Here is a 12,006-nt window from a genome sequence, read left to right as displayed (position 1 = left end):
CGGAGGTTGCGCAGCTTTACAGGAATCGCGTGGAGAATGTGCGTAGATATGACAGTAAGCATCTAATAACGATGGCCGTTGGTGGCCTTGCTAGCATTACTCGGCATCGTCTCCTCATCCTCCGGCTTCCCCAAAGCCACATCGGCGCCTACCGCCGCGCCCCCGCCCCCGCGGCGCCACGCACGAAGCGCGCCGGCGCAAACGGCCGCACGTCCACGCTCTTCGCCTTCCCCTCCAGAATCATCTCCGCCATCACCAGCCCCGTGGCGGGGGCATTCAGGATGCCCCAGCAGGTGTGGCCCGTGGCAAGGAACGCGCCGGCCACGCCTGGCACCGGCCCTATCACAGGCAGCGAGTCCGGCGCGCACGGCAGGTAGCAGGCCTGCTGCGCCTCCACTGGGGCCTGAGGGTATTTGGGGGTGTTTGGGGGAGGGGGTTTGCGTGGGTGCTCTCAGGGCAGATAGGTACCGCAGTCCGGGCGCCGCCGCTCAATCAAGTGCCTGCACTGAGTAAGAAAGGCCCCCGCACCGCATCGACGGCGCCGCACGCATATGCCCGCACGCGTTCCTATGCAGCCCTGCAGCCCTGCAGCCGCCCCCGTCCACCCCACAGCCCCCTGCAGCCCCGTGCCGCGCCCACCTCTTTGAGACAGGACGCCAGGCTGCCCGCCACTCGGCGGATGTTGTCGATGAGCTGTCCCTCCACCACCACCTCGGCCGGACTGGGCGGCACCGGCAGAGCCTGTGGCGGCAGTGGGGTGAGGGGAAGCGCGGCACGTGGAGGTGGAGGTGGAGGTGGAGGCGGAGGGGGACAAGAGGTATAGAAGACTAGGATGGGCGTGGGCACAAACTCAAAGCCAAGCCATGCGTTCGCATACACACACGCGCGCGCGCACACACACACACACACACACACACACACACACACACACACACACACACACACACACACACACACACACACACACACACACACACACACACACACGAGGTAAGTAAGTCCTCGTCTCGTTTCGTTTCGTTTCTTTAACACATACATACGCGCATGCACTGTGCAAGCAATGTTGAAACCGCCGCCGCCATAACCCAACCGCTCCCGCCCGTACTCCCGCACGCACCTGCGGCTCCCCACAGACATACACGGTGCCGTCGGGGCGCGGATACACCTCGGGTTCAACCGTACGGCCTGGGGATTTGGGTTGGGGGAGCGGGAGTACGCCGGGGAGGTGGCGAGGCGAGTGGCGACCGGACGGCCCTCGCAAGCTCACGACGCACGCGGTTGGCGACCCCGCGGTACTCAGCTCAGGCCGGGCAAGCAATGCAAGGGTGGAACAGCAAAACCAAGCAATCGACCTCACCTGATGCGTATTTGAATCCGGTGAACAGCCTGTGTATCATATGCGGGAGCGCGCGTGCAGACAAAATGTCAAACAGCAGTCGATATCGCCGCACACGGCACACGGCGCACGACACACAAGCCTGCGATCCACTGAGCGGCAGCACGAAGCTGCTCCGTGCACGTGCGGCGTGCAGCACCAGAGCACCTACATGTGGTTGGTGACGGGTTGCTCGGGCCGCAACACCACGCTGTGGTACTTTTGCCTGCGACGTGTGGAGTGCACGCGTGTGTACGTGTGTTTGCATGTGCGGAGTGGGGAAGTCAGAGTACAGTGTATGCATGCGTGCGTGCGCGTCGGTGAGGCGCATGTGGTGTAGGGGAAACAGCTGGCATCACGCATACACGGAGCTCGCGCACCCACACCCATACACAAACATACACATTTACACCCGCCAATACGCACGGCCGGACGCATGTACGCACGCACGGTCGCACGACCACATACCCGCACGCACGCACGCACACACACACGCACGCACGCACGCACGCACCCGGTGATGTGCGGCACGGCCCCGGGCGCGGCCGCTCCCTCCAGCCAGGCGCGGGCGGCGTCGGACCAAGGGCCCATCGCCACCACCGCCACGTCAGCCGGCAGCACCTCGCCGTCCACCACCACACCTGCGCACAGCGCACACAGCGCAGCCAGCAGGTACAGGCGCGGGTGGAGGCGCAGATCCTGGGCGGGAGCAGCTAGTTTGAACCCACACAGTGACTAATGAGGCCCAAAACCTTGGATGGGCGCGCGGCGACGTCTGGGCGTGGTTGAGTTCGACAGGCCCGGCACAGTCACCGGGTCCCCCCTCCGCGCTCACACGGTCCCTACGTCTGAGCCCTGCGATAGCTTTGTAAGGCCCGGAACAGGGGGGCGACTTGCGCCACTGCAGCCCCACGCGTGTTTGTGCTGCCCGGGCCGCACCTGTGACCCGCCGCCCCTGCTCCTCCGCCCCCGCCGCCTCCAGCTGCAGCCCCTGCACACAGCCAGTGACCAGGCGCGCGCCCGCCGCCACCGCGCCGTCCAGCAGCGCGCGCGTCAGCAGCGCCGGGTGGACCTGTGTGTGTGTGTGTGTGTGTGTGTGTGTGTGTGTGTGTGTTCAAAAACGAAAAGAAAGCCCGCCCAATGACGCGACGGAGTTACTTACCGATACCTACCAATGTACCGAGGGGCAGGGGGCAGGGGCGCATTGTGCAGCGTGATGCGACGGGCTTGAGGTGTGCAGCAGCAGCAGAACGAGTATGCCCAGGCCGTGTGCCCACCCACCCACCCACGCACCCACCCACCCGGCCACCCCACCTGCGCTGTGGAGTCTGTGTCGCCCATCTCCTGTGGACCGTCAAGTGTCAAGGAGAAAGCGACGTGATTGGGCGCGTTACGCATGAATGGAGATACGGTACGCATAAGATGACGCAGACCAGCACACCTCTCGATTTCATGTGGGCTGGTCCGCACCACCCCCACCAGGCGCATGCCAATCGAACTCGGCGCCAGCACCATATTCCTCTCGGTTTCCTTTGGATCGGCCTACTGGCCTGCCGCACCAGGCACAACCCACCAGCACACCCCACCAGGCACACCCACCAGGCACACCCCACCAGGCACACCCAAGCCCTTCAGCCTCTGGAGCGCACTGCGACACTCACGCTGGATCCCATCACGTTGCCGTCCACCCAGTCCGGCAGCGCCTCACTGCCGCGGAGCCGCCCGCCCTTGGCGCCGGCCGGCACCGCCTCCACGCCCACCACCTAGGGCGGGAGGGTAAGGGAGGAAGGGAGGGAGGGGCAGGAGGCCTGAGAACGACGCACACGGTCAGTTTCTGATTGAAGTCGAACAGGCCGCCCAACCCGGCGAGGGTACGGCCGGGAGAAGGGGGACGCGTGCCGCACACAAAGTGTGTGGAGGCGCGGGCAGCGCACTCTATACGACCAGTGTAGAGCAGAGGCCTGCGCGCCGCTCACTCAGCATCTCTAGCGGCAACAAAAGAAGGCACGCACCGACTTCCACACGGCGAAGCTCGCTTGCGCCTGAGCTCATCGCTACTCCGGTACCCTCCTTAACACCGAAACAACCCACTACACACCAATACCCGTTCACGCCTCTGCTTCAACACCTCTTGTTGTTTCTTCCTGGCACGCGTCAAACCACCCTCCCCCGACGTCACTTCCTACATTACCCTAACCATGAACGCAACCCCACTCCCCACGGTGACCGTGTCACCGTGTCGCTCGCCCCACCTGCCACGTGTGCACGGTGCGGTACCCCACGTCTCTCCCCAGCTGCTCCCGCAGCTCCGCCGCCAGCTGCGGGTGCAGGCGGTACGACAGGCGCGCTAGCGGGCCCACGGGCGAGGAGTCGTTCCAGTCCAGGGCCAGGAAGCCGCCCGCCTTGCCTGCGTGCGTGCGTGCGCGCGTGCGTGCGTGCGATTTTGAAGAAAGGACAGGGATACCCAGGGGCCGAAAGGTGCGCATGGGTGCGGATGGTACGTGTGCATGTGCGTGTGTGTAACGGCAACGGGGCAATGGCTCTGCAGGCATTCTTTCAGCCCTGCACTGCAGCCGCAGTGCTTCACTCCCGCCCACCCCCACCACCACTACACAGTACACACACATAAACCCACAGACTGTTTTAACCACGCCGCTCAGGCCCGCTTCACACCCCCTCCTGGCAGCCCAGTGCCTACCGGACGCCGCGCACGCCGGCGCCTCCCGCTCCACCACCATCACGCGGCGGGCCACTTCAGGGCCGCCCGTGCGCGCCAGGTAGTAGGCGGTGGCGGCGCCGATGATGCCGCCGCCGCAGATGACCACTCTACAGGGCGGCGCGTGGGAAGGGGTTGTGGAAGGGTACCCATGCTGCCATGCAGGCGGGTGCGGCAATGGGTTGGGGACGCAGCTCTCTGAAAGCTGACCAGGGGCACCCACTGGGGGTGTCCCTGCCATTGACCGCTGACTCAGGGCACTGGGGCAACCCCTACCATTGACCATGACCCACGCTTCCGAGCCTATGCACGCTGTGTCAACTTCCCCTTGACTCGCGCATGCCGCCTGGGACGCAGCGGGACTAACCTGGGCTTTGCTGCCTCCCCGGTCGCGGCCATGACCTGCGCATAGCCAAAGTGCAGAGCTTGTGTCGACTGGGGTCAGAGAGCACTCAGTCTCAGCCCATCGCCGCTATTCTCGCGGCGGTTCTCCCGTCATGCCCATTCAAGCACCACCATTGTGATTAGCACCCACGCGTAGAGCGCAGCGTCGCCGCGATGAGTGCGGTTTGGCGAGTGTGAGTCGCTTGCACAAACCCGAGCGGCTGTGCACTGCAGGGCCTGCGGCAATCATCAAGCTCATTGCGATGCAGCTTATGTATTACAAGTCTGAAACCAGCGACCAGGTTGTCGAGAGGTGTTGCACTCCATGCATCAATGCAGCACGGAGCTTTTAGCTTTAAGACAATTGGAATGCATAATCATAATTTGTCACACTTAGACAGCAATTTGGTAATTCAAAGCCCTTTGGTACGCTTACTCCAAAGTCTCCCGACACGAATTGCAAGCATACACCGTCCGAGTTCGCTCTGCCAGAATGGCAGACGCCCAGGACGCTAATGCAGAGCATGAACCGCAGCCATCGTCGTCGACCGCGAGCATACCGGGCGTGGTGCGGGCTTTCCTTCGCGGCGACCTGTCGCGGGTTGACAAGCGGTTGCCTGAGTGGATGGAGGTGCTGAGCGGTGTGGGCGCTGGAGAGTGCTGGCACAAGAAGAGCAGGTGCGGGGTGTCGGATGGCTTGGGGTGGAGGAGGAGGGACGGGCTGAAATGGGCTGGAAGGCACGTGGGTCGTGCGGGGGACCGTGCCAGGCGGGCTGTGTGTGCTCCGGTGTGCCCCCATCTGACGGTGGGGGTTGGGGCGAGGGCGCGGGCAGTTCACAAGAGGAGGGCAAAGGAACCTTGACGCTGCGTCGCCGGCCCGGGAGTCGGGGGCAGGCGGGCGTGATGCCTGGACATGTCACATCGAGAATATCGAGATGGAGGCGTGTGTATGCGTGTGTGGTGCCGGTGGTGGTGAGTGCGCGCGGTGCCCGTGATGCCGTTCATTGCAAATGTCTCACAGCTTCAAGGCGCACCTGTTTGAGGTGTACAAGCTGTGCAAGATATGGGGTCAGGTGAGTGAGGCGTGTCGGTTTGCCACGTGTGCATGGGAGCAGCCCCCAGGCTGTGAGAGGGCCCAGTGTCGGGTGCCAACGCGTACGTGGTTCGGCGCAACCTCCTAGGACCCCCGGTGCGGCATGCCGTGTGTGCTGAGGTGTCACCGTGTGGTTCGCCATCCCCGGCGGATGAGCCGCATGGGCCTCGCCTAGCCTATATGGTACTCAACAGCGACCTGGCTCGCTGGTTGAGTTACCAAAGGCGTAAGCCAACAGACTGACAATCACTCTGTGTTAACTCTTACCCACAAGCCATGTGAGCCGCCTCTGTCCGTTAAGCCTGCGTTAGCCTGCACCTCGCCCGCAGCAGCAGCCAGCTCTAGCAGCTGAACATCATTGGTCGTCCCCGTTCAGCGTCTCGGCTTCATGCACCTCACCGCTGACGGGATTCAGGGACTCAGTGGCCATACGGTGTCTCCACGCTCTGGGCCGTATCTGGACGATGAACTGTGTGCCCGGTGGCGGAGGATTACCGGTTCGGTTGTAGCGCATGACACCAGCTAGGGTGCTGCCAGCGCGGTCAATGTTGCTAGCTAGTCATGTGCGCTAAGAGGGGGACACGCATGGATGCCAGTGGTAGTGTGGTAGTATGATGCAAGTCGCAGATGATTCCCTTCACGTCCATTATTCCCATGGGACACGACAACTCTGAAACGTTGCCCGCCTCAGTCCCGTTGGCCGTCTGTGCCGTGCCTTACCCCTCATGTATCACACACACGCACACATATACACACAAGACACAAAGCACACACGTACGCCTGCACAGGACGACGACGTGTGCAAGTGCGCGCTGTTCCACAGCGCCTACAGCAACAGCTACGTCAACCTGGCCATATTCCAGGAGGGCGCAGACCGCGGGCGGCTGAAGGAGGTGTGTGTGGGGGCGGCTGAAGGAGGTGTGTGTGGGGGCGGCTGAAGGAGGTGTGTGGCGGGCGGGGGCGTGGAGGCAGGCAGGCAGGCAGGCGGACCGGTACAGGGCGTGGGCACAGGCTGGGCACAGGGGCATAGTTGGGTCGTGGCGGTCTGATGTGCGGCCGGCGATGGATGGTGAGGCTTGCAGCGCAGACGGCAGCCCCACATTTCGATCCCGTAACTTGAACACCCTTCCCCCCCATAATCATGAATGTAACCCCCCCCACACACACACACACACACACACACAAACACAGCTGCTGGGCCCCTCCGCTGAGGAGCTCATCCACACCTTCTGTGTCGTACCACGACACAACCTCGTGTACGACGACGTACTGGCGGCGGCGCCGTCCGCGTCCGACATGGCAGCTATGGTGGCGGCGGCGGCCGAGGCGGCCGAGAAGGCGGCTGGCGGGGACAGCGCCGCAGCGGCGGCGGCGGCGGCTGCAGCGACGGAACCTCTGCGGCGGGTGGTGCCGGCTGAGGGCATCACGGTGCGTGACTGCATGCGTGCTTGGGCGCGGCCATGGGGACAAGCGTGCCAGCCCGCACGGTACACCACCCCAACTTCACGAACAAGGTAGCAGTCGCCTGCCGAAAACGCACACGCCCACATACACACACGCTACCCCCTGTCGACTCCCTCCCTTTCGCTTTCCTAACACGCGTTTCCTTTTCTTGTGCTGTCGAGCGCACACGCCTTACTCTGCTGTTGCCTCAGACGTACATGCATGCTGCCTGCTGCATGCTGCACGCCGTCTGCAGGTGAAGCACATCAAGACCGGCGAGCCGTTGTTGGTGCCGCGCAAGACCATTGCGCAATTCCTGGCCATGACCATCGCCGACTTTGCCGAGCAGCTGTTCTCCTGGCAGGTGTGGGTGCGGGGGGCGGGGGGCGGGGGGCCAGCTGGTGGATGGGCTGGTGGCGGTGGCGGTGGCGCTGCCGGGAGTGGCACTTGGAGGTTTCTGTTCACGCGCCTCCCTGGTGCTCTGTTGCTTGGCAGCACAGCCTGAATCCCATGCTGCCAGCTTCCGCAGGTAGTAGACCGTCCGAACGGACGCATGCTGGAAACTGCCACCACGACGCCGCCCTTCTAGGTTTCTAACCCTTCCCCACCCCCACAACGCGCCTGCTACCTTGCTGGTCCTGGCCACACCTTCACTTCTTAAAGAATTATGAATGTAACCCCCGCCCCCAGGACGCCATGTTTGAGAACGAGGGCGACGGGAGGCTGCTGTACGCGGGCGGCAACGCGCGCAGCCTGTGGCCGGGGCCCTGCAAGCCCGGGCTGTGGCACAGCGCCCTCAGCCGCATGGCGCTCATGCTGCGGCACGGCCTCACCGACGGCAGCGGACAGCCGCTGGTGCCGCTGCCGCCCGTGTTCGAGCGCTGCACACAGGTGTGCGGGCCTGGGGTGGTTGGATGGGGTGGGTGGTGGAGAGGGATGGGCTGGAGGGCTGGAGGGGGGGGGGCGGGAGGGGCATGGCGCCACAGCTGCGGCTGCTGCACACACATACACACACGCACCTGCTCCATGACACCAGCTCCACGGCACGCACGCCCCCCAACACTCCCTGCATTGCATTTCACCACCATTCACCCCATCCCCGCTCGCTTCTTCCTAATCAACCACGAGAGTGCAACCCCACCGCGGCACCGGTGTGTGCCCGCGCCCCCCCCCCTGCAGGTGCTGACGGAGGCAGACCAGTTGGCCGCACGTGACGCCTACTGGCGGGCCGTGTGCGACCACACAGAGCCCCACCAGCACGACGAGGCGGCGCGGCTGCTGCGGGCGGCGGTGGACCACAACCCACACATCGCAGGTGGGGCGCCGCCTCGGGTCGTGGGTCAGTGACTCTGGGTCGCTGGGTCGCTGTGGTCAGTGGGTCAGTGTGTGCCGTGGTGCGACCATGGCTCTTTCCCTCCACGTCTTGTGATATGTCTTGTTTGTGTCGTGCCTTTCCCTGCCCGCGTCCTCAGTCCAAGCGCCTCCAGCCTCCACCTTGGTCCCACTTGTGTGCATAACCGTGCCAAACGCCCCCTCACCCCGAACCTCTCCCCCCCGACCTCTTCCCCCTTGGCCCCTCCCCCCTGGCCCCTCCTCTCTGGCCCTGTTTCCCCGCCCCCCCCCCCGGCCCCCCAGAGCCGCACGTGCTGCTGGCTCAGATCCACGCGCAGCGGCAGCAGTGGGCGGAGGCGGAGCGGCACGCGGCGCGGGCTCTGCGGCTGTTCTGTGACTGGGGCACTGCCTGGGACAAGCGCATGCCCTGGGAGGCCTGGGTGGCCATGACCAGGTGGGGCAGGGGGGGGGCGCAGATGGGGGGGGTGTCAACAGCAACCCAAAGTAGATAACACCAAGCCGAACTAGCGGGGCACAGGCGGAGGCGTGTGTGTGTGTGGGGGGGGGGGTAAACCTAAGGGGGGAGGGAGGCAGCGGGGTGTTGCAGGGACACGAGGAGAGGCGGCAGCCGGGTGGGCGCGGACCTGGATGTGAGATACACGGGAGGTCCGAGAAAGGTGCGGGGCCATCATGTGTTTCATGCAGCCTCGCACGCCCTCTCGGCCCGCACCACCACCACGCCCACCACCACCACCACCACCACGCCCACCACGCCCACCACCACCACCACGCCCACCACCACCACCACCACCACCACCACCACCACCACCACCCCCACCCCCACCCCCACCCCCACCCCCACTATCACTACCCCCCCCCTCCCGCACCCTCCTGCTGCTTCAGGGTGCTGCTGCACAACGCCGGCCGCCGCACCTGGCCCGACCGGCCCTTCGGCATGCTCAACCTGGGACTGGTGCCCGACCTGGACCTGACCTACCACGTGTAGCTAGGGGCCTAGCTAAGGGGGGCGGGAGGAGCGGGTGAGAGTGGGAGTGTGAGGGAGTTGACGGGGAGGGCGTGGAGTGGGAGAGCGCGTGAGAGTGAGGGAGTTGAAGGGGAAGGTGTGGAGTGGGAGAGGGAGGTGAGATGTGTGAGGGGGTGTGCGCGTGTGAGGACAGGAGTGGAGATGTGGGGAAAGCTGGGTAGAGCTGCGCCGCGCGCCCCAAGGACCGAGTGCGGTTTAGCGACAAAGTTTGCTGGCGTCGCACGGTAAAGCTGGCGCTGGAGTGTGAACATTGTATGCAGATACAAAGGGGAGGCGGTAAGCTGACAGGAGAGGCGGGCACAACTGGCGAGTGAGTAACTGCCTGGCAGGGGACAGAAGTGGAGGTATGGGGAAAGCTAGGCTGCAGGATGCCCACATTAGACAGTCACACCGGTGCGGGGGGGACGTCATGCGACTGTCGCCTCGGCTGGCGGAGCGTGTGGTGCTGAGAGACGGGGGCCATCGCCCGCCGTGTGTAAGTGTATCTGTGTTCTAAACAGACGCAGTAACGCAGCTTGAGGCAGCCTCCTGCATGACGAGTGGCGCACACACAGTTCGCTGCAGTGCTGCAAACTCTGGATGTGTACCCGCATGTAGCCGCAGCAATTCCAGCCATTCCAGCTGCAGGCGGCGGACTCCCAACCCAAAGCCTGAGTGTCCTAATCGCTTGTCCAACAGCTTGTTGAGGGCTCGAATAGGCCACGCGGCTGCTGAGCGCCGCTCCAAGGAGAGGAAGGGACCCTGCGCGGCGTCACCGGCTGGCAGCTTACATGCGCCTCAGCTCCTGTACCTCGCCTAAGCCTCCTGCCCTCTCATCCTGCTCCCTAGTCACGCACACACAAGGCTCTAGGCACGTGTGCACGGGGCATCGCTCGCACACACGCACACACACACGCACACGGAGGCGCCGCGCCCGCGTCACACGAGCGGCAGCCGCCACGCGCCCATGCACAGCGACACCAAGCCACCAGAGCCCGAGATGCATTCCTTGTGGGAAACTGGGCCACCGCCCGTGGTCACTGCCCTTGTGACGCCCGCCAGGCACCTGACACGACCACCCCGCCACCCGACACGAGGCCTGGCGCTGCCTCTCCCCACCACCTCTACCACTACCCACGCACTCCCCATACCATGTTCATCTTCTCACCCGTGTCAAGCGACCCTCCTCACCGCCACTCCCACACCCACACGTACACCGCCCTGCGTGCCTCCTTCCTCGTGCTCCCTAACACCCACACGCCCCTACACCCCACAACCCACCTACACCCACACCTCCACCTCCACCTACACCCCCACCTCCACCTCCACCTCCACCTGCCCCCACCCACCTACACACACGCCCCTCTAACCCCCACACGCCCCTCTTTACCCCCCTGCCCCCACCCCCTACGTGGATGCCATGGACAGGTTCTGCACCGACATGAGCTCGGTGTAGTGGGAGTTGGGCCGCGCAATCAGCTCGTCGTGCGTGCCCATCTCCACAGCCTGCCCGTTGCGCATCACCACAATCTGGTCCGCGGCCTGGGGGGGGGGAGGCGGGGCGGGGCGGGGGCGGGGGCGTGTGTGTGCGTGTGGGGTTGCAGTCATGAGGATTGAGGTTGCAGCCAGTGGTTGTGTGAGGTTTGGGCTTGGTTGCGCAGTGGGCGAAGAGAAGCAGAATAGCAGGTGTGCGGGACGTATGAAGAGGAGTGCATGCGTGTGTGCGTGCACGCGTGTGTTAAAGAGCACAAGGAAAACATAGTGCAAAGACGCGTGTGTGTGTGTTTGTGTATGTGTGTGTGTGTTCAAGAGCACAAGGCGTGTGCGTGTGTCAGCGGTAGACGAGCGAGGCGCATCCCCACCTCCACCGCCTCCTCCCCTCCCACTCCGACTCCCCCGCCCCCTCCCCCTCCTCTCCTCCCCTCCTCCACCCCCGCGTCTGCTATACTACTGTTCCTGGCTACGCCTTCACTTCTTAAAGAATCATGAATGTAACCCCTCCCCCCATCTCACCTGCACTGTGGCCAGCCTGTGCGCAATGACCAGCACGGTGCGCCCCTTCACCAGGCGGTTGATGGCCTGCTGCACCAGCCGCTCGCTCAGCACGTCCAGCGCGCTGGTGGCCTCGTCCAGCAGGATGATGGGACTGTCCTTGATGATGGCGCGAGCCAGGGCGATGCGCTGACGCTGCCCGCCTGGCAGCGGGCAGGGAGGGAGGGCGAGGGAGAGGGAGGTGGCGGTGTGTGGGTGTGTGGTGGTTGTGGCGGGGTTCCATGCATGATCGTTCTTCACATGAAGGGCTACTCCCTCCCCCCCCCCTCCCTTGCCCCCTCCCCGCTGCGTATGCCGGTTTGACCCCTCCCCACCCCCTGCCCAAACAACTTCGTAACAGGCTCCCCCCCACTCCGTTCTCAAAACACATGCCCTGCCCCCTCCTTGCTCTTTTGCATTGGGTTTGGTTTAGTTCGGTCTGATATGTACACCCCCTCTCCCTGTCCTCCTCCGCCCCGCTCACCGCTCAGCAGCGTGCCGCGCTCGCCCACCACTGTGCGGTACCCGTCCGGCAGCTTCATGATGAAGTCGTGCGCGTTGGCGGCCGTGGCGGCGGCGGTAATCTCCTCCTGACTGGCCATGCCGAA

At 64.4% G+C, this 12,006-nt stretch overlaps 3 protein-coding genes across 3 annotated transcripts in view; 1 reads left to right on the top strand and 2 right to left on the bottom strand.

The window, feature by feature from the left end:
• Window positions 1-4: 4 nt before the first annotated feature.
• Window positions 5-4,800, bottom strand: CHLRE_16g671450v5 (uncharacterized protein). The gene is made up of 13 exons (XM_043071170.1): window positions 4,627-4,800; window positions 4,459-4,493; window positions 4,074-4,201; window positions 3,628-3,782; window positions 3,037-3,138; window positions 2,690-2,719; window positions 2,315-2,447; window positions 1,890-2,016; window positions 1,548-1,601; window positions 1,358-1,386; window positions 1,118-1,185; window positions 640-741; window positions 5-403 (listed from the first exon to the last, which is right to left on the bottom strand). Exons 2-13 carry the CDS (start codon window positions 4,488-4,490, stop codon window positions 149-151), a joined length of 1,215 nt encoding a protein of 404 aa, XP_042915858.1. The 5' UTR covers window positions 4,491-4,493; window positions 4,627-4,800; the 3' UTR covers window positions 5-148.
• A 100-nt stretch (window positions 4,801-4,900) lies between these two features.
• Window positions 4,901-9,879, top strand: CHLRE_16g671500v5 (uncharacterized protein). Its single transcript, XM_043071171.1, has 9 exons — window positions 4,901-5,153; window positions 5,497-5,548; window positions 6,357-6,461; window positions 6,760-6,996; window positions 7,268-7,375; window positions 7,702-7,902; window positions 8,191-8,326; window positions 8,647-8,797; window positions 9,247-9,879. The coding sequence occupies exons 1-9, from the start codon at window positions 4,969-4,971 to the stop codon at window positions 9,347-9,349; spliced, it is 1,278 nt and encodes a 425-aa protein (XP_042915857.1). The 5' UTR covers window positions 4,901-4,968; the 3' UTR covers window positions 9,350-9,879.
• Window positions 9,880-10,142: 263 nt separating this feature from the next.
• Window positions 10,143-12,006, bottom strand: part of CHLRE_16g669525v5 (uncharacterized protein) — a 9,848-nt gene continuing 7,984 nt past the window's right edge. The window contains exons 6-8 of the mRNA XM_043071132.1: window positions 11,883-11,992; window positions 11,381-11,562; window positions 10,143-10,909 (exon numbers count right to left, since the gene is read on the bottom strand). Coding sequence (XP_042915856.1) covers window positions 10,775-10,909; window positions 11,381-11,562; window positions 11,883-11,992 — 427 coding nt within the window. The 3' untranslated portion in view covers window positions 10,143-10,774. The remainder of the gene's footprint in view (window positions 10,910-11,380; window positions 11,563-11,882; window positions 11,993-12,006) is intronic.

Source organism: Chlamydomonas reinhardtii, chromosome 16 (genome assembly GCF_000002595.2).
Source record: "Chlamydomonas reinhardtii strain CC-503 cw92 mt+ chromosome 16, whole genome shotgun sequence".
Classification (NCBI taxonomy): Eukaryota; Viridiplantae; Chlorophyta; class Chlorophyceae; order Chlamydomonadales; family Chlamydomonadaceae; genus Chlamydomonas; species Chlamydomonas reinhardtii.
This window is presented reverse-complemented; position numbering and strand designations above follow the sequence as displayed.